Genomic DNA, 24486 nt, shown 5'->3' with positions numbered 1-24486 from the left:
GTCATAAAGCATGACATCACCTAACTGTACCTCTTAGCAATGGCAGTTCCAGTAGTCTCTGGTTACTGTAGTTAACCAAGGACTGCATGGGTCATTAAGCGAGCACCTTGCATGATCGCAACTTCCAACTTCCTGCCAGCTTCCCCATTGACTTTGCTTGTGAGAAGCTGGCAGGGAAGGTCGCAAATCATGATCACATGACTCTGTGACAGTTCAAAATCCAGGCAGGTCGCCGAGCACTCAGATCGCGATCATGTGACCAAGGGTGCACTGCAACAGCCAGAACTTTGAGGACCAGTCATAACTATCATTCATTCAGTGCCTTCACAAGTTTGAATGGTTGCTGAACGAGTGGTTGTTAAATGAGGACCACCTGTATAAACACTGTGAGGAAAAACAATGTATTTGTTCACACTATGGGCAATTTGTAAACTATAAACAAAAAACAAAGCAACTTAAACAGGTAAAACATGTGAATTGTTTCCAAAGATGAGTTCCTTTTCTCAAGTGAAAGCTTTTCATCTGCTCGGTAGGGAGTGAGAAATGGGAGAGTGTAAAAGTGTAATTAACCAACATCATAGTTGATCATGGTTGTCAGTGGCCCAGGAAATCTACTTTCTTGGATCCAGCCATGAGTAGAATAATACAGTGCCTAGTTAAGTAATTAGTTTGATAGTGCCACTGAGTTGGTTTGACTATACGGATAATAGCTTGCCATCTCAGCCTTACAGCTCTTCTAAAGACATTCCAATAATTTATTTGATCATGTCCATCTACCTTATCCTTTGCCTTCTCTTTCTTCTACTTCCTTCAGCCTTGCCAAGCAGAATCATTTCTTTCTAATCTACCATACGCTTCCATCACATATCTAAAATAGAAGGACAGAAGGAATAATGGATTCAACGAAGTATCAATATATCCTAGAAAATAATCAGCTAAGAACTGAAGCTGAAAAGAGGCTGAATATTTCAACAAGCAATGACCTAACACATATGTCCAGATCAATCATGAAATACTTCCAGGAAAGAAAAAGGTTTGGGGATGGCCTTCATAATCCCCAGACTTAGATTATGGTGACCTGGGAATTCATAGAATATTTGGCATCTTATAAGAATCAGAATTTAGAAAACATAAATTGTAAGTTATGCCAGAGGGATCTTCTGAGGGGCCATGTGTAAGTCTTGGATCACGAACTAGTCCTGAGGAATAGTTTTATACCCAAGACAAAGTGTGCTGGCAATGTGTAATCATGTTATGACCTAAATTGTACAGATATGTTTTATTCTACCTTCTTAACACCAACCACTGGAAATCAGCTATTTAAAACAGCTGTGGTCTGACTCAGTATATTAGCTCTGTGTCATGCATATATTGCACATGTGCACATGCACACACACACAATTTTAAAAGAAATAGAGTTGTTTTATCAAAGACAGATACTGAAAATAACCAAAACATATTATAATCTGTGCTACACTGTCACAGAGGGATGTCAAGTATTATATAGTCAAAAATCAATTAGAAATTGGCATGATAAGGCAAAGTAAGTTGCCCTGTAATAGCCATAAGACCCTTAAGGCTATACGGATTCCTTTCATCCACCACACCAACCTATAGATATCTCACCCTCCTGATCATTTTAGACATCTGTGTGTTGTTTGCCTACTGCTTTCACTTAGAGCAGATGACAGCTATCTTGAACTGAATAAAAAAAAAGAGACTAGAAATGCTATTAGCATTATTTTAATTTTTTATCTATTTCATCGTAACTGATCTCTCAATAAAAGTGCTTTCACATATAAGAGCAAGTGTTATAAATCAATATTATTTCAATGTTGTATGTCCAACTTGGCAATTGTGCTTACGTTTCTATACATCTAATGGTTTAGTAGAGGGGGATATGGTGCTGTTTAGATTTCTTTATTGATTAAATCTTTTCATATATTTACTTACTTACACATTTTTAATATTTCATTTAATATTTTAAACAATGCCTATTCTTTATTAAATTTATGTTACAACTCTGAAAGTTAACTTAAGAGTTGCATCTCTGTGTCTTCGCTTTACAGTCTTAGCATTTTTACCTTAACTGAGACGTCTAAGTTTTTATTTAGAAATTCCTTGCTAAATATTTAGCAAAAAATTATTCAGAAATCCCTTATTACAAGATAGAACTTTTAAATATGGCAAAAGTTGACAAATGTTCTGACCCAAAAGCAATAAACCATGGCTTTAATAGGACACACACACCGATCTCTGTGACTGAAGGAAGAACTAATTGGAAGTAAGATACACTGCGATTACCAGCTTGTTTATGATATAAGGGAGTGCTCTTTTGAATGGCACTTTAATTTCTTCCCTGACTGTGGTGTTAAAACAGAGCTCCCACACCCTTTGCTTGCAAGGGTTTGTATATTATTTTTAAAGCAGATATCAATGTCATGCTATGATATGTCACAGGAAGCTGAGTCAATTGTATCAGTCTATTGTGAAATCTCACCTTCCCTTTTGACATAAAATATCAAATGTTTACTGCTACTAGATTGAATACCAATCTAGAATACATCTCTCAACTGTTATTAAGAACGTTAGACTGCCCCGGTTAATATTAAATGTTTCTATGGTGCTAAAAGAACCCAGGCTATACAAATAGGTATTTGCAAACCTGCTTATGAATATGAGGCATAAAGATACAAAAATGGCATAGAAATTTGTAAACCTCTGAATGTTTAGCTATAAAAAAGCAAACATAGTAGGGAAGGAAGAAAATACAGAAGAAAAAGTATGACATTAGCTGTCTGTCATGGGTCATGTTTTTAAATCCAGGACATGTAACACAGCAACAAGAGCTGATCATTTTGTTTAATCACCTTTTGGGTTTTTGCCAGATGGTCTCTATTGAGAGTGCTGCAAATAGAGAGAGATGAACTGCATCTAACATGCCACTAGAGCTTTCCTGTAAATGTCTGAGAACTGAATCCAACGAGAATTTAGTCTCAGAGCAGAAAGGGATACATTTAAAAACTATGTGCATTAACCGTACTTTTCCCCATAGAATCCTCACTTCGCATGAATAATTTACCCACTCTTATGTTAATGGGATCATGAAAGTATCCCTCTGTCTTTAGTGCAGCTATTCTCAGCTTTCAGTAATTACCCCACCCAGTGAAAATAACATGGCTCCTGCATTTGAACATCCTACTAGTACCTGACAATTAGAAAGATCATGGCTGACAGTAGAATGGTCCAAAAAAATGGTCAGAGCCCAAGTCGCCTGAGGGAAATTTTGGGGAAAAGAAATTCCACTGTCAACATTTCTTTAGTTGCTAGGACGAACACAGTAAAAAGAAATAGCATTTCTCCCTCTCTCAGTCACAGTCTTTCTCTCAAACAATATTTACTGATAAAGCAAAAAAGGGAAACCTATTACAAGGTGACTATAATTTTACAGCAGACAAAATTAAGATGAATTTAAATACAGAAGATATAATATTTAACTTTTTCATCTTAAATTTTTAACAGTTAAATTTTAGACAGATGAAATTTTAAACTTTGGAAGGCTTTTACACGTTAAAAATAGACGATTATAAACAGCTAGTCTTTGACCTCTGCCCATAACACTAATGCTAGGTAGTTCACTACATTAAAATTATCAGGCTGAAACATCTGGGAAAGAAAGCTATGAAACAGCAGGGAATGTGGCTGGTTTATTGTTTATCTTTTGTTTATGAGGCAGTATTCAAGTTTAATTACTACTCTAAATTAAATCCTAACAGGCATCAGGAGACATCCCTTTAGTCAAGTTAACTTTAAAAAATTCAGAGACTCTAATACTAGGTTTTTCAAATAATTTAACATAGATAAGACTAGAAATTCAGAAAAACATTTCAGCATTTGTCTGTAATATGGGAAAGTACTGAATTATGAAAGCATTCATATTTTAATCTTAATTTACTCTAGAGCAATTAGAAATGCAAAAGTGTCAAATAGTTTTGGGCACATGAGGCAGATTAAGCATCTTGGAAGATAGGTATTGTATTCATAAACAAATATGCACGTAAGTATAATATATCAAGGAACATATTACTGTCCTCAACTCATTAATACTATTCAATTATTTTCTTTGAGAAGCCTGGTAGAGAAACCAAAGTTTTAAAAATATATATTTGTGTATTTTACCTAATAGGAAGTGATCAGTTTAGGATTAGTTAAGCTGTAAGAAAACACAAAGTTAAGAACAGTTTATAACATATTATTCTAGTTGGCATCTGTCATATCATATTTAGAATTCTTTTTTAAAAAAAGGAAGACTCCTACTTAAACAATAAAAGCATTCCATTGATAGAAATTTCATGAATAGAACAAATATGTCAAATCCTAAGTATAATTAATAACATTCTCAAATGTGTATTTGTATGGGGGATTTTATTTTATTTTAAATAGCTCATAGTTCTGAACGAAGTGTGTAAACCCAGTGGCTAAAACGAATAATATTTTAAGAGCTCAATAACCTCAGTTTAATTTCAATAAAAGATGAGAATACTGTTGTTTTTACCAGTATGATAAATATAAAACTGTATAGTAAGTACATGAAAACTACAGTAAAAATCTAACCTAAGTGATTATTAATAGAGAGGAATACAAAAAAACCAAGCAAACCAAATAAAGGCATAATGAGTAAGAATAAAAAAAAGGAAGTTAGACAGTTAGCTTAATAAATTGCTAATGTCTTTAGCTCAGTTTGTTCTGGCAATTTAATAGTTAATTAGCATGCAGGATGTGTAGTGTGAGCTCAGCAGTTACTGGGCCAACTGTCTCTGTATTTCTGGGAATTCTGCCTATTCACAGTGCAGAGATTGTTCAATTAATGCAAAATGTACAAAACGAATTTTACAAAAATAAATTGCAAAGAAAACCCCATTACAATGATTTTACTGCAAAGATGTCAACATCAATTTTTCTCTCATGTATAACTATAAAACAGCATATTTCATTTGCTTATGACAATTTATTTTATACTGGCACATCAAAATATTGAAACACAAAGTTATCTTTCTTTCTTTCTTTATTCATTGCCACACACTATTGTTTAAACCAGAAAAAAAACCAAGCTTGGGAAGAAATACTTAAATCAAAGGTTCATCGATAGTCTCCAATTTATAAGCATCTTGGTTACAGCAATAGGAGTATTTTTAGAACATTGAGAAGTTTAATCTTACCATAACTCCCATTCATGATAGAGATGATTAATACATGTCAACATAAGGGCAGGGTCTCAATATGCGCAAGAAAAAAAAGTGTTTTATAAAATCTGTTTCTCTGCTTTCATTCATACATCATGGCTTTCTCATCAGAGGAAAAGAAAGAACAGCAGGACCTGGACAAGGCACTGGATACATTCAATTCTGGAAAGCCAGACCCTAGTGTCCATGCATGGCAGAAATAAGCTCCATGGCAACTTATTTGGCACCCATGGATTTTGATACAAAAACCACTCAGCCCAGAAGTGTGTTGAATCTTCCACACAGATACCCAAAGGGCAGAAAGGCAGAGGAATGTTATTTTGCTTGAAAATGCACATAAAGATCTACATGGGAATAATGATCCACTCAGGAACAGTGCACTGCACCTGAATAGGCCAGTTTCTACAACTAGTTATGATCAACATCAATTGTACTCAAATAAATTACTATAAACTTCTTGTACTTAAACTTCTGCATAAGAGTATTCAAATACTGGAAAATCTTCTGTCACAGCCTTTCTTCCACAAGCCTTGTCTTACTATCAGGAAACAATGTTTTCTTACACCTGAAAATGCTTTACTGCTCAGTCCTCTGGATTGTGACTACTGGTACATTACTGTGAATGTTGCCTCTGATGCTAGACATACCATGTCACGTGCTAGCTTATCTCACTTACTAATAAAATGGCACTACTATCAACTGCAAGAGAATTAATGATCTGTTGAGGAAGGGGTTTCTATCGAGCCCTATCCTCCAGCATCCCAGAATGTTCCAGACTTATCAAAATATTCAGGCTGTTGAACTAAATAAGAGTAAAATGATCTAGTTAGTCTTAAAGACATCTTTAGGGCAATATAAAATTTTATTTTATCGTGTTGGTATTGCAAACAAAAACCCCTGTAATTAGAATTAGTTTATTTCTTATTTCATTGTTATTATAGCAAATAAAGAGAATTAAAACTTTTCATCCTTTATTTTCAGCCAACAAAACACTGCCCCAAAAAACTTTAGCTCATTGAAAATACGTTAATTGTATTTTCATACAATTGTATATGTGTGTGTGTCCATACACAAACACACACACATACACGAAGTGTCTCATTTATACAAAAGTTCAGTTTTCAGTATTTAATAAAAAGTAAAAATAATTCCCTAAGATTGTGAGGTATGTTTTCTCTTTTTATTTCATGTCTAGGTTTGAAAAACAGCTATTTTATATAAATTCAGGTTAGATATTCATAAAAAGAACTATTTGCATATTAAGTACATATCAACATGAATACACCCTGACATTTCTAATATGCATCAATTTAAAAAGCATGGGATAACTATGTATGATATTAGTCACTTTCATAGGAACTTTATCATAGAGCAGATAATCTTTCTCACACAAAACATACTTTGGACAAGTCATAAAACATCAAGCTAGCCAAAATAACATTTAAGATAACTTTTAGATACAAATTGACACACTTAAATTCATACCTCTTTGACACCTGAACCTCTTCAGCATAATTCTATACAGGCTTAATTGGATTCAATATTCTAGCATTTGGATTTAATATTTTGTCATATGCTGCTTTTAACATCTACACAATTGTTCTGTTATTTTTACATTTCTTAAAAATATTCTCCCACCCTGATTTGTTGCCATAAATGCCAAGGACTTTTCCAAATAGGAAGAAATTCCTCAAGAGTCAGTATCTGAATAATTCTATCAGAAGCAATATTAGTAGGAGAACACATTTCCTAGCCCCAACTTTAGAAAAGAACCAAACACTTCAAATTCTGAAAAGCCACTTCTTCCTCCAAACTAGTCAGGCTAAATTTTAAAAATTCAAAACACCACCTGGTAGCCACCTAAGCTGAACACTGGGCTTCAAGCACAAAATCTGTCCCTTTAAATATATAACAGTCTGCAGCAATAATCTGAATTCACTGATTAAAATATTTTATTCACACTTGTCCTATATCACTAGATGGGGGGATAATAATCAATAAAACAATTTTTAAAAATCTACATGCAAGAAAAATCTGTAATGTGAACTAGCTACTGACAGTTGAGATACATAATGGTCAGTAAACTGTGTTGCTTATGCTTGTTGAAGCAATGTCTCAGCAGCCAGTCCTTACAGAAGAAGGCAATAATTGTGTTGCATATGACTAGTTTCATTTTCTATTTCTATTCATCCCAGATTTGACAATTAGAACTTGCCCAGCAAGTTATCCCTTGGATAACCAAGGGAGCTTCAGTGACATTGGTTCTAACAAAAAAAGGGGATTCAAACCTTAAGGGATTGCTATGTATGTCAAATTTCATCCTATTTTTCAATGTTAATACAGGCATTGTGGTGTAAGTGCACAGCTAGATGCACATCTGTAATCACACTGATTGTGAATACCTATGTTTTCTTCCACATGTGGCTATCACTTACTGAATCAGGAGAAATTTTTGTTTTCCAATTACCATATTTCTTGTTTTAAACATAACAAAGCCATGTCAACTTCAGTTATAGAACTCAAGAATAGATGGCCTAGGAGAATAGCACTTAAGTATTTTAAAAACCTAGTAAATCTTGAGAGCAGACTTTCTGAGTACAAAACTAGTATAAAATTGATCACTTATTATATCTTTGTATCATCAGGCATATAGCAAGCATTACTTAATGACTTTGCACATGAAAAGTCCATACAGTTTTAAATTAAAATCAGACTTTTATATTTTCATACATAACCCTTACTAGCTCACATCTGAAGTACCCAATAAAGGATAGAAAAATCTGAGAAAAGCATAACCATCACTACAGTATACATAGAACATCATAAACTGTTAAGTTTTTAAACAAGTGATTTTTCAATGGCATTTTCACTTTATTTTATATAGAAAAAGGAAAATGTAGTACCCCAAAGATTTATAAGTAGTTGGATGATAAAGCTGCACATACCTTTTTAAAGTTTGATTGGGATTTTACACATATACAGTACTGCCTAGCAAAACCTCAGAGTCTTCCTTCTCTCCTCCCATTCTCACAGTCTTTTCTTGCTATCTCTCTTCCATAACTCAGCTAACCCAACAGAACCAGCCAGTTTTAAATTTCAGTTGGGACCTCAGTGACCTGTTAATGAATCTACAGAGAGGAGGAAAAACTCACTGTGTTGAGTTATGCCTGGTGTTGCTAGCTGACTAGGAGTCAGAAATGCTTGAAGCGTTAGCGTAATTGGAAGAATGTGAAAAATGAAGCGTTGGGCTCCTGAGCAAAGTGAAAGGTCAAAGCAAGACTTACACAAAACAAGTCTCTGGAAGATGGCCTCATTATACCATTAAATCAGTTTCTTTCCTCCCTTGCCCCCACCCAGTTTTCTTCCTTTGTAAAATGTTTCAGTGTTTTATTTCTATTAGTAGGTTTAATTAATCCTTCTAGTCTTTAAATAAACAATTTAATAAATGCATACAACAAAAGAAAGCTAAAGGTATTTAACTTTTTGCTGTTATTTGGAATAATATTGTCTGAAACCATTTTGCCTCTGTGGATCTGAACCATGGTAAGGTAGTAACTGGTTTACAGCATACTAATGCGACCATTATACCATTACAATGTATAGTATAGTTTACTTGAACAACCAATGTGACATGCTAAAAAAAACCTCATAGAACCCAGCTAATATAATTAGGATTATCTTTCACTGAACAGTGCTCAAGGGCTTTAACTGTTCCAGTACCAGCATTTAAATTCACTCAATTGTATCTTTCACTACATTAACACTTTTTCATGCTATCACAGTGCACTACAGCTTTTTTTATATAATATAAATATTCCTTTTTTTTCTTTTGCACATGTATCTTTTTTTCATTTTAGAAAGAATAATTTTGGCAATAAACTTTGTTATGCTCTGCTCCCAACTTTATCAAGTACCATATGTCTATCTGGAACATAAATATAGAATGCTCAACCATTCCAGTGTTGTTCACCTCCCCATGACACACATACAATGAATATATGCAATGAAAAATGTATTAAGGATTATAACATAGCATTTGTTTTATCAAACTGTAAGAAAGCTGGGGAGGCAGAAGATGATGTAAAGCCTACAAATAAACAGAGAAAGTGTATGAAATGTATATTAGTGTATGTGAATATGTATTTAAGACAGAAGAAATTCAAATACAAATTCAGATTATTGTATTAGAAGGCAAGAAGAGCAAAAGTAGGATAAGAAAGTCTGAGAAAGATAGAAACTGCTAATACTTGCTTATCAGTGCATTCTAATATAGCTATATAACTAAATAACCATTTTATATAGTACTTCATCCCATGGTATTTTTATTGATATTTTAGTTGCCAAGAAAATTGCATGGACATGTCCATGAAATCACCATAGTCAAGCTCAGCTTCAAGGAGGTTTTACCTTTAGAAGCCTATAGGAAGCAGCTTCAAACAACCCATTTCCAGTACAGTCAAATGGAATTGGGAATGGCCAGGTCTCAGAGATGGGGAAAGAAGGGTTTGAAGATTTAGTCATAAATAAAAAAAAATTCTTAGATTCCCCCATTCTTGCTTTATTAAATTAAGTAACAAGGTAACTATCTGGGCTTGGAAACACTGTTGAGTCATTACTGCATCTGACTTCTAAGTCAGTGGAAAGTTTTAAAAGGTAGCAACACTAGTTCAAAATAGTCTTTTGAAAACTTCTTCTTAAAGAAAACGTGCTCTTTCAACTAATGTCTAGTTTTGTTACAAAAAGCAGCCATAAGACTGATTGATATAGGGTCCATTATGCAGAGTTATAATCCCTTGCCACAGAACCATCTCTCCAATCCAGATTATTTTTCCAAACCACTAGGAGGATATTTATTTTTATTTTTTGCTGTAAGGCCAATAGCAGCTTGTGTCTGCATGTGATTTGAATCAGGGCCATTGCCTGTGGCAAGATTTAAATACCCTCTGTGCCACATCATGGCTGAGACCCAAATCAGACCCCATAGTATGAGGCTGGATACCTTAATCTAAATTTGTCCATAACTGTGCCTCTGGTCTTGGAAAGAGAAATGAGAAAACACTGAGCAGGCATTACTGATGATGGTCCTGATTTCTGGAACAGAGATAAACAAGCACAAAGTATTTGTTGCTTGTAGGACATGGAAATTTACTCCTGATGAAGGTAAATAGCTATTAATCTACTTTAATGATCATGGAGTTCATCCAGGAATTATACACATTCACAACATTCATTTGTATTTATACATTCATAATCATATAGATATGAATCAATTGTTGTAATTGGTATGAGCAAGCTTCAAAAGAAGCTTCTGAAATATAAAATTTAAATCTGTTGAACAAATTATACAAGGCAAATCTATTTTTACTCATATGAAGGCAAGCATATCTTCTCTAAATATTTGGTTTCTATATATACAACGGGCACCAATAATATACTTTCTTAAATAGAAGTTACAACATGGTACAGAATGTAGGACAGTTTTGAAAGAACTAGATTATTAGAAAGGGAAGGTTATCAAATACCCAATTTAATGTTTGCAAAGAGATCAAGAGCTAAACTTTAAAGCTTTTCTCTGTTAAGTTCAAAAATTAACTATGATTTTAAAAATAAACATGATTATGCAAAACTGGCAGCATTTAGCAGTGTAGGTGGAAATATTAAGTGGCGATCCACAAGCTACACTTTACAAAAGGTATTCTTAATTTTAATAGACTACTTTGATATAAAATCTACTGTGGATTGCAGACCATTCCATAATTGCATGTGTGGATGAGTTAAAATTTTGTTTTTTTTTTTCTTCCTGTTACTGGGTTAAGAACATTTCAGCTGGCTTGAAAAACCCTTTTTAGTTGACAGTAATATTTTTCTATTTAGAGACTACTGTAGTATGAATTGCTGCACCACAACTGGAGTGCATGTCTGCCATGATATTTACTTACACCACACATGTGCGCGCGCGCATACACACACACACATACACATACAAAACCCTGTAGATAACTGAATTTGTAAAGGAACTGGCAGAACTAATCAATTGTTATTGCAAAGCTTGTTTGAAGATTAGATATTTGGCTTTGAAATGATAATAAAATACAGCTAAGAAGGTTGAAAAAAGGAAACAAGTGTCTCTCTAAGTTACAGCTGATTACACTGCAAGCCTGCCACTCTTATGTTTACACTAAGGCAGATGTACTGATATAATAAAAGACACTGAAGTTATTTTAGTCATGCCTACTTTGCACAGGGAAAAAAAGCGTGACCTTTTACCTTGCTCACTGCTGTTGTCTCCACTCTGGGAAGCATGGCCCCCACTGGAAGGCCCTGGTGTGCCTGCTGAGTGCGTTGACGTTGCATCATCATGATCTCTCCAAGAGGAAGGATTCTGGTGTCAGAATGTCCATTTTTTCCCACAGTTATCATTCCAATAGCAAATCGAGGAAGGGAGGTTGGGAAGCCAGAAAAAAAGTAGGCAGGTTAGCATTTGCAAAAATTCCTAAAATTCAGATACTGTTCAGAGGCAAATGATTACTGAGGTTGCAATCCTATACCAGTTACCTTGGGATATGTTCTCCTGAAGATATGAGATTTATCTTTGATTCAATATATACAGAAATATATTGTGACATACTAACCCTAACTATATTTAAGTCATATTCATTTTCATATATTTACTCCACAATAAAAGGCAGCTCTAATAATAGTTTAAGGTTCTTTTCCTTAAAAGAACATGTTTGATTTTTTGCACTTGTAACAACCAGCAGCTGGTTTAAGGAAATATTTTAATAACATTTATATATGGTCACAGAATAATTCTATAGACAAGCCTGCTTAGATAAAGATATAGAGTTCAATAGCAATTATTCCCAAGTAAATCAATATATGATTGCCATCTAGTTATAATAAAAAAATCACAATAGACATTCAAACACACAGCTGAACTACTCTCTCTCTCTCTCTTTTGTTCAGTTTTAACTACCAAACCTGCATCAAGTATCTTTTTTTCCTAATATGGGGAGGGAGATTAATAATTATAACACACACAAAACCTGGTTTTTCTCTATTATAAGCTTGCATGTAAATAACACTGCAAATAAAGTACACCTAATAAGGGAAGATGGGAGATATTTTTAACAGATTATACAGCTAAAGGTTAACTAGATATATAAGTTTAAATTGACGTTTACAGTATATACTTCTATAATCTTTCTATATGATATATAATGACAATACATGAAATAATAATCATAGATTTGGCAAAGCTCTCCTAAATGAGAGTATGCTACAGCAGTTTAGTAATACAATTCCCATTTGTTTTTAATTTATAGAGTATTGGTTCTCCTGGAGAGAACTGCTACTTAAAAAGGTATGTGAAGAAAGCTGAAAGTTGCAGCTAAGCACTACTTCGCTAAGCATATTCTCCTCCTGGTCCTCCTCCCCTTTCCTGATCATTCCCAATACCCTGCTGTTGCTTAAAGGAAAACAGGAATTCTACTGTACAGGAAAAGCTTTATCAGCACCACATGAAGGCAGGCAAGGGATGGAATTTCCTCCGGCAGAAAAGGAGAACAAGAACACATGCAATAGATCAGACTTAGGGCTGAACTTCCATTGCTTGTCACCTATACATGACAACTTAAATTAAACACATCCTAACAAGAAACACTTCTGTAAAATAGTCTATGTTCAGGAAAATATCATGAGCCCTAACCTGTTCCAAATAAAAGGCATCATGATTTACTCTGTAGTAAACTTCATCATGGCCATCAACAACTACATCTCTCTCTTAAACACACACGTAAATCATCAGGCACTATCAGTCAGTTATAAATCCATTAAAGTCAACAGGCTGTGGAAAGTGGTCAGAATCTTGCTATATCAATACACATATAAAATGTTTTGGTCCCTGAGGTGAACAGGGCAAATGATAAATCCCATACATTAAAAATTTAGATAGAAAAATACCAATCCCTTCAAAAGTGGAGATGGAAAATCACCCCAATAATTAAATCCTTTTAATAACTCCCAAATTATTGCAGCTTGAGCCAAATGCTTAATTGCAGGGTTGGCACTGAATCATGTCTACATACTATCTCAAGTTATCATCTTCAAACCATCTTATGAGTCATCTGTCTTATAAAAATGTCAAGTAAACCTGCATAATCACATTCTGCAATCAAACCAAAACTAAATTGAATGGGTATTATCCCTCTTGTCTTCCAATGAGCAATGGCTAAACAGTGAAAGATAGATAAAGAGTAATAGCTAGTTAATAATAACTATGTAACTCTCTTACTTAAATCAGCAGAACTATCTACAAAAATAAATCAAAATTGGAATATCACGTTTAAAAAAATAGTTTTCCATCAAACTAATCTACACATTTTTGCATAAATCAATTTCAACATGACAAAAAGTCACAGTAAAGAATAACAATGTACTATTGTTAAAATTAATACTTAAAACTGTAACAAATTAATATTCTCCTACAATATACAAAAATAATACCATATTGCAAACTCAGGAAGATTTAAAACAAAAGAAAACAAAGAAGTCAAAAGAGACTGAAATGTTTAGATTATTTATATCTATTATGTGTGTCTATATGGAGACACACAGATATGCATACACACGTGTACACACAAACATAAATGTTTCAAAAAAGCAATGATGATTAGATTTCAGGGAAACTTATATGGAAATAAAATGTCATGATCAAGCAAGTTTCTGTGCAGTCTCGATTAAACAGATTGAGGCTGTGAGCTCCTCTTTTTATCTCTGAGTTAGGAAACCACTCAAATAGCTTCAAGCTGAAGGCAAACAGCAGACAGGAGCACTTTAGCCCTCCGCAGCCTCTCAGCGTCAGCTGTTTGCCGGATGGTAATCAGATAAAGAGCTAGAAGAAATACATGAAAAGGTAACAAAACAATAGCATGGCATGCTTTTAGTCCTCCAATATCATGCTGAAACCTACTTTTCATAAAATTTATAAAACATCTTTGCCTAGGCTACTACACATTTCAGAGAGTCTACTGTTAATGTTATGTTCTGCAGGCTTTCTTGTGTGGGCTTCTGTTGAAGGCCCTTAGTTCACAATTAAAATTTCAGTAATTTATCCAGTTATCATCTTAGTTAAGTTTTAAGGCACATGTCAACCAAAACCTATCATACCATATTTGAAATGCCAGGTGTTTCTAGCTTAGAAAAAGACAGAGTGAAACTTCTTGAGGCAGAAATAACTTGCTTTTTATACCAACTTACGTTATCCTCCACTCAGATCCAATCCCAATTAGAAGGGAGAATTAGCAATTACTCCTTAAACTTTTAAGAACTACCATATATACATACATACACACATACATACACACACACGTACATACATACACATACACACAGTGTGTGTATGAAAAATATTGCCTTTATTTTACTTTAGCATAAAATATATTTATATGAATTTAAGCTGCTTTTTCTCCCAGATATTCCACTACTTAATATCCTAACTGGACAGTAAAATATTACTTCAACACATACGTTGACAGCAACAAGTTATTTGTGGAAAAAAACCTACAGCTTTGTCCTCTTCCAAGGAAAGGAATAGTAGAGGAACTTGGAAAGAATATCTGGGAAATTTCTCCTTCACCATCAGCTGCCTTAAATTGATCCCTAGCAATGCCTAACAGTATAGCCAGTTCTATGAACAATCATATTCAGTCATTCATATTAGTATTATAACAAACATGGCACCACATCCATAATTTGAGAGCATGACTCATAAGCAAATGACTCATCCACAAGTCAATGGTAACAATGGAATCTTTCATTCTGGGTATGTATTTCTACAAAAATATTTACAAGTAAATTTGGACACAGAGTATTTATTTATTTATTTAGATATAGATATAGATGCTGCCTCACTCCACATCTTCTACATTTGTACAGAAAATTAAATTCACATTAGGGAGACTTGGTAAGTAAAATAACTTTCTAATTTTAATGCCATAAAATTTAGCTTCTTTTATCTAAAAGATGTTATCCTATCTTGTGTTCTGCCTTGATCTAAGTTTTAGCAGAATGAGTACTCTGGAGCAAATTTTGGGGGAGTAACAGGAAAATTGCAACAGAAGACAACCAGGAATTGTCCCATTGCTTGAACAGAAATGCATCACAGTGTACATGGCATTTGACTGCCCAGTTTTCCAGAGAGTTTACTATGTATTCATATGTAGATACTATGTGTCATTGATTAAATCCACTTTTACAAAATTATTCAAAATATAACATGTCTTACTTTTGGATGGCATGGCAGTTTTATTTACATAACCCTATAGTTTTTCAACAATAAACTATATTGTTATAACAATATAGTTGTTATCATAACATATGATAACAAGTTGATCATCTATGCTGAATTCAACTGGAATCAACTTTTCATGTATGACCACTAAAGAATTTATATTTCAGTAATGTATTAAGAAACACCTGGCCAAATTTAACATGTGACAATAACATATACAGTAAACATCATCTCAAACAACATACATAAACTGAGTTGAAAAGAACATAAGCTTGCAATCAGCAAAACCATAACCTTTCACACTTAAGAGAATATGCCTGCAGTATACAGCTATGCTCAATCATTCAAAAAACAACTTAGCATATGGAAAACTACTGCAGTCAACTCACATTATCTAACTATCTTTTGGAAATGACATGTTTACTAAGATTCTTATCTGAAGCCAATGTTTAGTAGCAATGCAGATGTTAAGGTTGGGGGGGATAGTTTGATCAACATCCATATTTGTTTTTTTACATTGTTACCACACCCTATGACTTAAAAATGGGGCCGCATTAGACTTGATTAAAGACAATTATACACTGCTGCATCAACTATTTCTTTAACTTTGCATATACTATTACCACACATATTTAAACAGTAAAAAATATGAATATGCTGAATTTAATCACCTGCTAAAGTGCCATGTACTATGGAATGCAGAGTTCACATGTATCTATTCCCAATAGTTTTAATAATTGGGAGTCAAATATGGCACTCCTCTTGCTCTTATCTAATTGTGTTAAAGAGCAGAGTTACCAGGAGCAAAGCAGTGAATACTGAGTGGCACACAATAGAAGGAGATGGAAAATAGATACAAGAAGCTAGGTCTCCAGGGGCAGTATTTTCTATTTGCTGGGCTAAGACTCACAGCTGATAATGCAAGTTGTAATTAATATAAAAGCAGGAGACAATATGGGGAAGGCTTGTACTAGCAGGGCCACAGGAGATCACTCTACAGCTATCTACTGTTTCTCATTTATGTATACAGCTTTCCACAGAAACACAATTTTGCCAGTGTTTTTTTCCCTTGAAAGTTAAAAAAAAATGATTTAGCACTATCATTGGATTTTGCTAAATCTAGAGAAGAGCATGGAAAGGACAAAAGTCTCTAGGCATATGAAGCAAATATACTCTGTATTATCTTGCTGTTGTTACAAATCTAGTGGAAGTTTTAAATGTTTTAACTGCTACATGATTTTAAAAAAGGAATTATTTTCAACGCAGAACTGCTTTAAAATAACTATTTATTAACATTCCTCAGAGGGCATGTGATTGTTTATATGCTTGAATACTGGTCACTCATCTTGTACAGTGCCAAGGATAGTGATTTAACAAGCCTCAAACTTCTGTGTAAATGACAGCTTACACAGATACAGATGGATTAACTCTGCATTCCTTATGCAATCCAAACTTTCACTGGGCAAAATCACTTTAATTATGCAAGGGGCCCCTCTGGGATTGATTCTGATCTCACACTGTTTTTATAGTAGTACGACTCAATTTTCCATTATGAAGTTACTTGTATTTCAAAATAACATGTCCAAAGTTAAAAATATCCATCCATCCATCCCATCCCATCCCATCCTGGTACATGCTGGTGATAGCAGGAAGAATATAGAATCCACTGATTTTGATGGACATTTCAAATATATGAAAAAAATTAAAAAACAGATCTCCCATCTATGGCAACTTCCACCTCTGGATTACAAATTAAGAAGTTTTATAGTACATCTTGTATACTAGATTGCATTTAGTTCTTATAAATCAGTTTTGTATATGAGAACATCGAAAATTTGACATGGCATGATGACTATAGGCTAAATACATCTCATTTCATCTAAGGCCTAACCATAAACTAGATGAGATGTTATATCATCCAAACAGTACTGTGATCACTAGCTAAACTAAAAAACTTACCCACAGATTTCGTTCTACTTACTAATATATTACAGAACAATTACATGGTGCCATATGAAAATATCTATACTCACACTAAAACATTCCACAGTACAGTATATGAAATTCCAGAACTGCTGGCATAAGCAGTATAAATAAACTTTAGTAAAAATATACATAGGTTTAATACACAGATTCAAATATACACATAAACACAAACATAATCCCAATTAAATATAAATAGCTTAATCTGATTTTATAACAATGCAATCTTATTCAAGTCTTTTTAAAAGTAAATCTCAGAGTTCAGCAAAAAGTACGCATGTATCTATGCATAGGACTGCAGCGTTTATAGTGTACATTTAAAACAACATCATGTATAATGAGCCTTTTAGGTAAGAAAAACACAAAAATAACAATATATAAATGCCTAAAATTGTATGTTTCCATATCAATACTATGCACAAAGAATATAATAAATGGGAGAGGGTTACTAAAGAGATGTGACTCTATAGCACATCTCAACATAGGTTTATTTCACTGTACTTACATTTTTACAAGTATTTTATACCATACATGTATCAGTCTAGATAAATCTCTATATACGTATTATGTTTTATTGTACATTTAAGATTCCAACTGATCTAATATCACCCTTTTTTCTTATCACAGGTGTTATGCTTTTTGTATTATTATTGAACAGTGTTATAAAGAGTACTTTAGTGTACAGTATACCTTCATTACACAATGGAACTGGTAAAAAATAAGCAAAAATAAAAACAAATGCTAATAGAAATGCAGTCTGACCAGTTAAATTGTTAATACCTTACTTGATGAGGCAATTCAGACACTACAGGAAAAATCCTGACTACATTTAAGATACCGACCAACTGGGGCCAAAATGGAAAAGCATTATAATATCAAATATAATGTATACAATGGATTTTAGTGAAGATAATTTATACAAAGATTATTAGAAAAAGTGTTAGCTATCAAATCTGTTATTCCTCGATAACAAGCACTAGGTGTCTAGTATGGTGTATGCTAAAACCGGCAACTTTGCAAGCTTCACATATGAGCTATGAAATATAGCAGTCTACTATTATTTTGATTGTAAAAGCTGATTACATCTCTTTTTGATATTTTACACAGTATGATCACTGGAAAATAGTATAGTCCTGGAGCCACCTACTTCTCAGTAATCCCACCGAAAATATTACTTTTAAGCAATTCCCACTTCCCCCAAAGGTTTGTAATGATTGTACTGTAATGATACGGTAAATAGAACTGCAACTGTGAACTGCTTCACAGAATCTGTATGAAACAGAATCCATGTAAGTAGGCAGTTATGTTTGTTAATTTGTTCTCAGTCCTAAATATAATAAAGTCTTTAAGACCTGTTCTTGCCATTCCTGGCAAGTCTAACATTCCACAAATTTGCGGTCCATTGGGGATAAAGCCTTTTGGAGCAAATTGCTGCTTATGCCTTTAAAAATCTAGAAATCAAAGCTGAGCAACCACAACAAATGTATATGCCCTACATAACTTACTTATTTTAACATCATATTGTTTATTGGATACTGGAAAACTGCAACCAAGCCCAAAATATTTCACATGAACATATTTCTCATACTGATGTGGCATCAATTATTGTTAACATTTTCAAAGGATGCCTGGCTAAAATTTCAGAGCCAGTTTGGTCTAGTGGTTAAGGCAATGGGCTAGAAACCAGAAGACCAGAAGCCTTAGGCATGAAAGCCGGCTGGGTGACCTTGGGCCAGTCTCTCTCTCTCAGCCCAACTCACCTCACAGGGTTGTTGTTGTGGGGAAAATAAGAGGAGGAAGGAGTAATAGGCATGTTCCCCACTGAGTTATTTATGAAAATAATAAAGGTGGGATAGAAAATAAATAAATAAATATTTACATGCGTGTGTACACAGGAAACATTTAATGTAAAGTTTCCTTCAAGTCAAGCCCTACTCCTGGTAACTTCATGGATACAGAGAGCATGGAGTTGTCTTGCCAAAAATATGAGTTTGTCATTGCCTCCTTCCAGAATTTTTCTCCCTTCTTGGTCCAGGTTATAGCCCCAGGGTTTCCTGGTGGTCTCTCATCCATGCACTTAATCAGATTTGACCCTGCTTAGCTTTTTGAGATCAGCCAAGGTTGACTAGCTTCTGTGACCAAAGTGCAAGATTTTACACATTACAGTACAAGAAATCCTGCATGTGTACATTTAAATAAGATGAGCAACCAGTGCTGGCTTTGTTTGTGTGTTTCCAAAAACTTTTTTAAATTCTTTTTTTTGGGGGGGGGGGCTAAATTCTACATTTTAGCATCTTTGATATGTACCTAACAAATGCTTTGTAAACTGATTGTAAACTGATCCTCAAAGTACATTCCTAGAAAGTCACTATCTCTTGCTTTAATCATCTAATATAAAGCTAGAAAACCCTGCTTTACAGGTCTAGTGTAAAGTATTTTAAACATTTAGAAACTATCCTATGCATTATTATACAGAAAAATAGTGTGAATGAATCTATTTCAAATATTCATTCATAACTGGAATATATATACTGGCACAGTAAAGGCAGAATAAGATTAAAAGCCTATTTGCTACCAGTCTTTACCTCCATTTTGAAAGACCTCAGCTTGAAATTAGATACAGGCCATTTTCTATTTCCCTTTTCTCAGACCATTAACAAATGTAATAAAATAAGTTGTAATACTATCAGTGGTTATACGCAAAATCCTTTGAAATATATGGGATTTCCATATTTCTATATATATCTGAATATTGAATTATATTTAATACACATTTTAAATTGTTAGCTACTTTTAAAGAATATAAAAAATATATTTAAAACTACATGAGTGATGGTTAACCAAAGTCAAGGTTGGAGAATCTGGAATTTATATATATGCATATAGGTGACAGTGATAAATTGCATTCCTAAGAAGCACAGGTCAGCAATAGCTACAGTAGTATTTTATTTGGTTTATTTCAGTTACAGCATGTTTCTACACATCTACAACTAATACTTGCAATAAAAAAATATGAGAGTATTAAAAATTCAAACCGTAATTGTGGGCTGTTATATTTACTAACTATGCCACAGTATGTATCAACTATAGCAATTTTTCAGTGAGTACCAGTATCCCAATGTTTGACTAGCTCAGTTCCTGGGCAATGTATTCTTACGGTATTATAAAAGAATTAACAGTAATTAACTGTACAATGAAATAATGTTAAATATATGCATTTTATTGCTACCAATATTAGACAGACTCTGGCTTTTTGCATAAAGCTAGTACTTTTGCCAAGATCAAGCCTTTTCTTATAACAAACTAAATTATATTTTTCAGCAATGCAGTTCTACAAAGGGAACACACAGTATTTGAATATAGGAATCTTATTGTGAATATTAGCTTCTTCTCTGACATTTTCTTAGTTTCACCTATATTTTTCAAGCTGCATCATTATATATAACTTATATCCACTTTAGGACCTAATAAACTGCTACCACAATTGCTATACTGCTGTGTATCTATAACCATGAACATTCATATGGACACAGAACAGAAAATAGAAATATTGGAATATCAAGTATTTTTCACAAACTGTCATTTGCACAAGAGAAGCTCTGACCCAGAACAAATTAAAACATCTTTAAAGCTATCAATTCATAGCCATTCAGGTGAAATACTCTAAGTATTTCAAAAGTAAATACAGCTAAAAGAAGGATCAAAACAATGGCCAGGAGTTAACACAGAGAAAACACCATGCCATCTTGTGTCCTTAAGTGGTTTATCGTAACACCTGCACCACCCTTCACCAAATGAGACTTAGCCGTAGGCTGTATTTAAATATGCATATCAAAGCAAGCAAAAAATAAATCTTGAATAACAAATTGGAGAAATGCTCATGTTTATCTATTGTAAGTGTCAGATAGAAACCCACAAATAAACAACTTTGTTCTAGGTTTTTCATCTACACATTAAAATTGCAAAATGCATTATTAATACTGATTATTAATAAAGTATTACACTTCACGATAATTTGTATATATCTGTATGTGTACATTATTCTTATTATCTGTATCTATATCAAATGCATCCTTATGGGTATGTGTTAGTTTGTGATGTTAACATACATATCTAATGTGGCACAATTCCCAAATGGACCTGTGTGATATAACTATTAATTTCCCAGTTGGTGTTCTGGTTGCACAAATTATTAGTTCCTTTAAAAAAAAAAAGTATCAGGAAGCTAAAGTAAGAATGGTAGAGCCCAAATGTCCAGGGCCCAAATGTCCTATTATTTAAATGGGCTTTAAATAATTATAGCCATTAAAGTGGTAAACCCTAACGGGTTTAGGATAGGCTGTCACATTTCCCTAAGTTTGCTGTTCCACTATTGGAAAGGTAGGAAAAGATTATTTTCTATGAAGATGGTTATATCACAAAATGTGCATTCCCTGAAACCTCATATTATCACTGTGGTTGAATTTGAATATTATAACAGAGCACTTCAAATTGGCTTGAGCATTCACCATCTGCTGGAGCCCTAAACAGTCTAGTTTATCTAATCTCCTTTAATATAAACCTCAGCATGGCACATTTCTACATTTCCACTTGAAACAAACTTACACTAAAACTGTTCCGAGAAGACATGCAATGTTTTGTATATACATATTCTGCTTTCAGGATGCCTGTCATTTCAGATTCTAATGATTCCATAAACGGATGTATGCCCTAATTTAAGGTTTAAGTTGCAAACAACTTATATTTTTGAAACGATTATATTGTTCCATAGACCTTTCTAACTACAAATGATACAACAGAACACTGAAGAAACATTCAGTGTTTTCTTGCTTACATGCTTTGACAGCAATAATTATAAAATGCCATGAAATTTGGACCTGGAGATTTCAAAAGAAACAGAAACAATTATAATTTTTTAAGGATAGAAATGGTCCATAACTAATATTTTTTCTTCTACTTCTGCTATTACAGTATTGTCAACAAATATAAAACAAACAAAACCAAATATTTAACTTTCTGACAACATACTTTAAAAAGAAAAAGAAAACAAACAGAAAATATTCTTTACTTTTGTATCTATTTTTCATAGCAGACTAAAGACTTATTACAGATTCTTGTACATAGCATGGGAACCCCTCTGTCACATGTTAGAGTAATATTCCTGCTATGCTATTCTTAGTTTATACCAGTTGTTTTATGAACTCATTTACAATGCCTATGTAAACTGTCCTCTCTTCACTCTTAGAAATAAGCTATTATTCACACTTGAACCCTATGTGTCCTATTTGTACACTGTATGTTTTCTTCTAAATTAAGTAACTTATTAATGTACATAACAAGTTTTCATAAGCTCTTCTAAAAGCGTAACAGCTCATCTAAAATGCCATTCCCAGATATATTTGTGCATATTCAACAAAAACAACTCATTGAGCTACTACTAAAGTGTTAAAACCAACAGCTAATGTCTAGTTACTCAGTCATAATTATTTGCAGCTTCTAAAAGGTATTGTTAATAATTGGCATATCAAGATTATTGAAATTTATTATGAAGATGCTTCAGCCACTTGGCAATGTGTGCAAATTCTAACACTAAGTTGTACCAGAGAAAAAGTGTTGATACTTATAATTTTGCTTCAATGTAGTGTACAATTGCTAATAATTCTGCCTAGACGTAGTTTGGAAGAAATCCCATTTTTAAAGAACTGAATAATTTCAATTACCTTTTTTTCTTTGTTATAACATTAATGGCAAGGTTCATAAAGCAGAAAATATTGCCTATTTTTACTGGACAGTTTGTCAACTTTTCAATTTGTCAATGTTGTGAACTTTATAAGACATAACTTAAACTTCTCAGTAATAAAATACAAAGGAATATTCTTCCATCAGAAACTCAGATTTAAAAAATAGCTCTGTCACTGGTAACAGAGGTGAATTTAAAGTAAACAATTGCAATACAAGGGTGATAGTAAGAAAATCCTTAATTCATAACAGTCCAGGAGTTTACTAAATGGGTAAGAGCCATCACAAATTATTGAAAAGACTTACATGGTCAGCTAAATTTGTGGATGATCCTGAGAGTTCTTCATGGTCAGATTTGGAGCTGCCATCTCTTTCATCAATAACTAGATCTATGGGCATTTTGCCTTTCAAACAGCTAATGTACCGATGGCAGAAATTATCACACAACTCATGAACCTGAATATAACATTTAAATAAAGGAAGAGAAAAAAGAGATGCATTTTTAAAAAGGGGGGAAAGCAAAACTATTAGACTGCAACTTGACCTCCTCCCATTGCAAAAGAAGCACTGTGATCTATTCCAAGAGTAACTCTAATTAAGAGGCATATAGTTGAAGCAAGGAAACAATAGAGAAATTGTTACAGCACATATTATTCCCCAGAGACTCGCCTGAGCAACAAGTTGGGGGGGGGGGATGCACAGCTACTAAACGTTAGCCTATGCTATAGATAGAAGAAAATCCGATTTGAGGATATTATAAGAAGCACTGAGATCTGGATAAATAAAATCTAGAAATATAGTCAGTTCAGCCAAGAAGAGTGAAGGAAAGGACTGGAGGAGAACAGTGTATATATTTTGAAATCTCTCTAGGAGCAAGGAAAGATCTCTAGTATAAAATAATTTTCTTGTAGCATTTAACCTTTTCATGTGTTGCATAAAGTACTGAGAACAGTGGGTCTACAATCATTCTGAATAAGTTTGCTTAAAATACTATCTCTGGATCAAATAATCTACAAGAAGGTAAACAGACAGAGAAGGAAAGGGCACAGCTGATACTTGAAAGCAAGGTAGGAAATAATGGAGAAGTTCCAGAAAAAAGGGGGAGAGAGCTTTAGGAAAAAGAAAAGGAGCCATGCACTTTTGGTTTAGTGTCAGGCAGTGCTTTGTACCAGTTACTGTGTCCTTCTGAGTTTCCCCAAGGGTTGTAGGAGGCCAGGAGGAGAAAAAGGA

General features: G+C 33.7%; 1 protein-coding gene across 8 annotated transcripts in view; it reads right to left on the bottom strand.

The window, feature by feature from the left end:
• Nucleotides 1-24486, bottom strand: part of MEIS2 (Meis homeobox 2) — a 327028-nt gene that overhangs the window by 296986 nt on the left and 5556 nt on the right. For all 8 annotated transcript variants that reach the window (XR_010066905.1, XM_063289990.1, XM_063289989.1 and 5 more), the window contains exons 6-7: nt 23563-23712; nt 11511-11625 (exon numbers count right to left, since the gene is read on the bottom strand). Coding sequence is in view for 7 of the 8 variants with exons in the window: in XM_063289990.1 (XP_063146060.1) it covers nt 11511-11625; nt 23563-23712 (265 nt within the window). In the remaining variant the exon portion in view is untranslated. The remainder of the gene's footprint in view (nt 1-11510; nt 11626-23562; nt 23713-24486) is intronic.

Source organism: Candoia aspera, chromosome 1 (genome assembly GCF_035149785.1).
Source record: "Candoia aspera isolate rCanAsp1 chromosome 1, rCanAsp1.hap2, whole genome shotgun sequence".
Taxonomy (NCBI): domain Eukaryota; kingdom Metazoa; phylum Chordata; class Lepidosauria; order Squamata; family Boidae; genus Candoia; species Candoia aspera.
The sequence above is the reverse complement of the archived record's forward strand: the minus strand, read 5'-3'. Positions and strand labels throughout refer to the sequence as shown.